This window comes from Hyla sarda, chromosome 1, assembly GCF_029499605.1.
Source record: "Hyla sarda isolate aHylSar1 chromosome 1, aHylSar1.hap1, whole genome shotgun sequence".
Classification (NCBI taxonomy): domain Eukaryota; kingdom Metazoa; phylum Chordata; class Amphibia; order Anura; family Hylidae; genus Hyla; species Hyla sarda.
The window spans coordinates 23,845,521-23,848,666 of record NC_079189.1 but is presented as its reverse complement, the minus strand read 5'-3'; the positions used below and the strand labels follow the sequence as shown (position 1 = coordinate 23,848,666).

Sequence of the window (3,146 nt, the reverse complement as noted above, 5' to 3'; positions counted from 1 at the left end):
CAATAATGGAGGGTGCTCGGCCGCATATGACAGTCGGCCGCAATCGCTGGTCTTGTCACTTCTCAGCAAGTTAACGCTCTGTGTGAGGAGTATATCTGTCTCAGATTGTTGACTACCTTCCCTCTATGATGTGTACACATGTCAGATAGTGAGAAAGACCTAAACACTGCTGACTTCTTGGCCTAAACCAAGGTCTATCAGTTCAAGTATGTTTATTAAAATGTTTAAATCATAAATTTATTTACTTAGTTTACAAAAAAAAATATTAGACTTCTAAATTTCATATTTCTGATTATTTATAACAGATACCAGTGTCTACCTGCTCTGAACAGTGTCCTCCAGGTTATAAGAGAACCATAAAGCCAGGAATACATAAATGCTGCTTTGAATGTTTGAAATGCTCAAAGGGAGAAATATCCAATGAAACAGGTAACAAAACATCTATTAGGTTCGTTTTCTACTGTAATTTTGAAGACAAAAAAAATTGTTACTGTCATTAATACTAATAATATTTTTTCATCAGTAAATAAGATTGCACCTATGGACATAGTTTGAATATTGACAATTTTTGTGTGTTGAAAAAACATAATTAATTTTAGGCACAAAATTTGTCATGTCCTGCTCACTGTTTTTTTTTTTTTTTTTTGTAGATAGTGTCTCATGCCTAAAATGTCCCGAAGATCAATGGCCAAATGACATGAATGAGTGTGTACCAAAACCTATAGAATTTCTGTCTTACAAAAATGACCCCACAGTTCTCATAGTCTCCATTATTTCAGTATTATGTTTTGTCAAAACATCTACGATCTTGGGGATTTTCATTCTATTCCGAGACACTCCGTTGGTCAGAGCAAATAACCAAACCCTGAGCTTCATTCTCTTGGTTTCCATCATGTTGAGTTTCCTCTGTGTATTTTTGTTCCTGGGTCGCCCTACACATGTCACCTGTATGCTCCGTCAGACTTCATTCGGGATCATCTTCTCAGTAGCTATCTCTTCTATTCTGGCTAAAACCATCATGGTCTACATGGCCTTCAAAGCCACCAAACCTGGAAGTTCCTGGAGGAAATTTATTGGTGTGAAAATTACAAACGGTGTGGTCTTCTTCTGTTCATTTCTTCAAGTTCTACTTAGTATCATTTGGTTATCTACATCTCCTCCATTCCCAGAAAAGAACTCTCACTTATACCAAGAGAAGATAATATTCCAGTGTAATGAAGGGTCCATGCTGGCCTTCTCCATACTCCTGGGCTATATGGGACTACTTGCAGCTGTTAGTTTCATTGTTGCTTTTTTGGCCAGAAATTTACCAGATAGTTTTAATGAAGCTAAAAACATCACGTTCAGCATGCTGGTTGTCTGCAGTGTCTGGGTGGCTTTTATCCCCTCCTATATGAGCGTTACTGGGAAGAATACAGTTCTTGTAGAAATATTTGCTGTAATATCTTCAAGTGTTGGTATTTTGGGCTGCATATTCCTCCCTAAATGTTTTATAATACTGGTGAGGCCAGAGTTAAATTCAAGAAGTGGTTTATCAAGGCAAAAAGCATTATAAATTATTTACCTATAAGATGTATGTATATGTAAATAATATGTGGGCGAACACATGCCTTTTTATCATATATGGCTCCTAAAATTAATACCAATATACTGGAAATTTAGGAAGTTGACAAAGCTCTGTAAATGTATGCTTGTCTACTGCATGTTTATTAAAAACATTTTGATGATGGGGGAAAAATGTACTTTCTCATAGGATATATGGTCTCACCTTGAATAGCTCAGAACAATCAAAATTCATCTCCACTGGATCATGTTATGCAGATCAGCACCCCAAAAGGCAAGGTAAGCATTTTTTGGGGAGGGAACTGTGTCGATAGGGTGGATACTATTGGGATTAGCAGTCATAACTCAATTATGAGCTATGTCCAACAAAAATATAAATATATGCGGCCTTATGAAAAGCTGAAAACAACTGTAAAAAAAAAAAAATATTTAACCTCTTGAGGATGCAGGGTGTACAAGTATGCCCTTCATTCCCAGTCCTTAAGGACCCAGGGCGCCCGTGGGAATTCCGTTCCCCGCCGCCCGTGAGAAATCCGATCCTGTACCTGTACGCCCATGGGAATTCCAGTCCCCACCACTCGCCGGGTGGGGACTGGACCGGGATGCCTGCTGAGATCGCCGCAGGTCACCCACCGGTCAATTAAGACCACTGATCTGCAGCGATTCCGGGTCCTTTGGGTCGCATGTGACTTAATGACCCAGAAAAGGAGGATGACCAGTGGTGTAATATACACCATCAATCGTCCTCCGTACTAGTTGTAGTGACCGCACCAATCACAGTAGAATGGAAGGGGGAGGAGCTCATTGCTCAGTTCTGCTCAACACCTTTTTGTTCCAGGTGTTCAGCAGGACGGAGCCCATTGCTGCTTTTCCCCCCTCAGTGTAAAAAGTGCCCCCTGGCACCGTTCCTGTGCCGCTTGGCACATTAGATTGCAGGGACAGCTATAGTTAGGCAGGGACAGATCTTTAGGTGGTAAAAAAAAGATCTGTAGGTGTCTGTGAGTCCATAGCCCCTTTAGCTGCATGACCTCGGCCCGCTGTGGTCTGCTCCCAGCGTTTTTTCTGTGGGGGGGTCGCAGACCTTTTTTTTTTCCTAACTGTGTGGTCAACTTTCTTCCGTATCAAAGAGTGGCCGGCCACCGTTAGCTAAAGCCCACTCCCTACTGTTCCATAGTACTGTTTAGCGTTTTTTTTGTGGTGCAGGTGCTTTTTTGTGGACCATAAGCATCTTTTTATTTTTATTTTTTTACACCAGTTAGGCTGTCCGTGCCACCAGTAGCAGACCTGTGCTGTGTCGACGGATTGTACCTGTGTGTGCTGTCTGCATCACCGCTGTCTGTGATTTCTAACTGATCAGCGTTTTTTGGGCTCAGACGAGGGCTTTTTTTTTTCGTGTTTTAGCATTTTATTTTTTTTTTTATTTACTTTAACTATTCTGATATAAACTGGGAGGATGAGACCTGTGAATCTCTAAAGGAAACAGGTTTCTGACTATAGCTAAAGACAATTATCAAATGGTGCAGGGCCCGACCAGAGGGGGCGCCCTGCTAGACTTCATATTAACTAACAGACAGGGTAACTAA

General features: G+C 41.0%; 1 protein-coding gene across 1 annotated transcript; it reads left to right on the top strand.

The window, feature by feature from the left end:
* Nucleotides 1-309: 309 nt before the first annotated feature.
* LOC130323248 (vomeronasal type-2 receptor 26-like) lies at nucleotides 310-1,715 on the top strand. The gene is made up of 2 exons (XM_056553133.1): nucleotides 310-429; nucleotides 651-1,715. The coding sequence occupies exon 2, from the start codon at nucleotides 698-700 to the stop codon at nucleotides 1,553-1,555; it is 858 nt and encodes a 285-aa protein (XP_056409108.1). The 5' UTR covers nucleotides 310-429; nucleotides 651-697; the 3' UTR covers nucleotides 1,556-1,715.
* The last annotated feature ends 1,431 nt before the right edge of the window (nucleotides 1,716-3,146 follow it).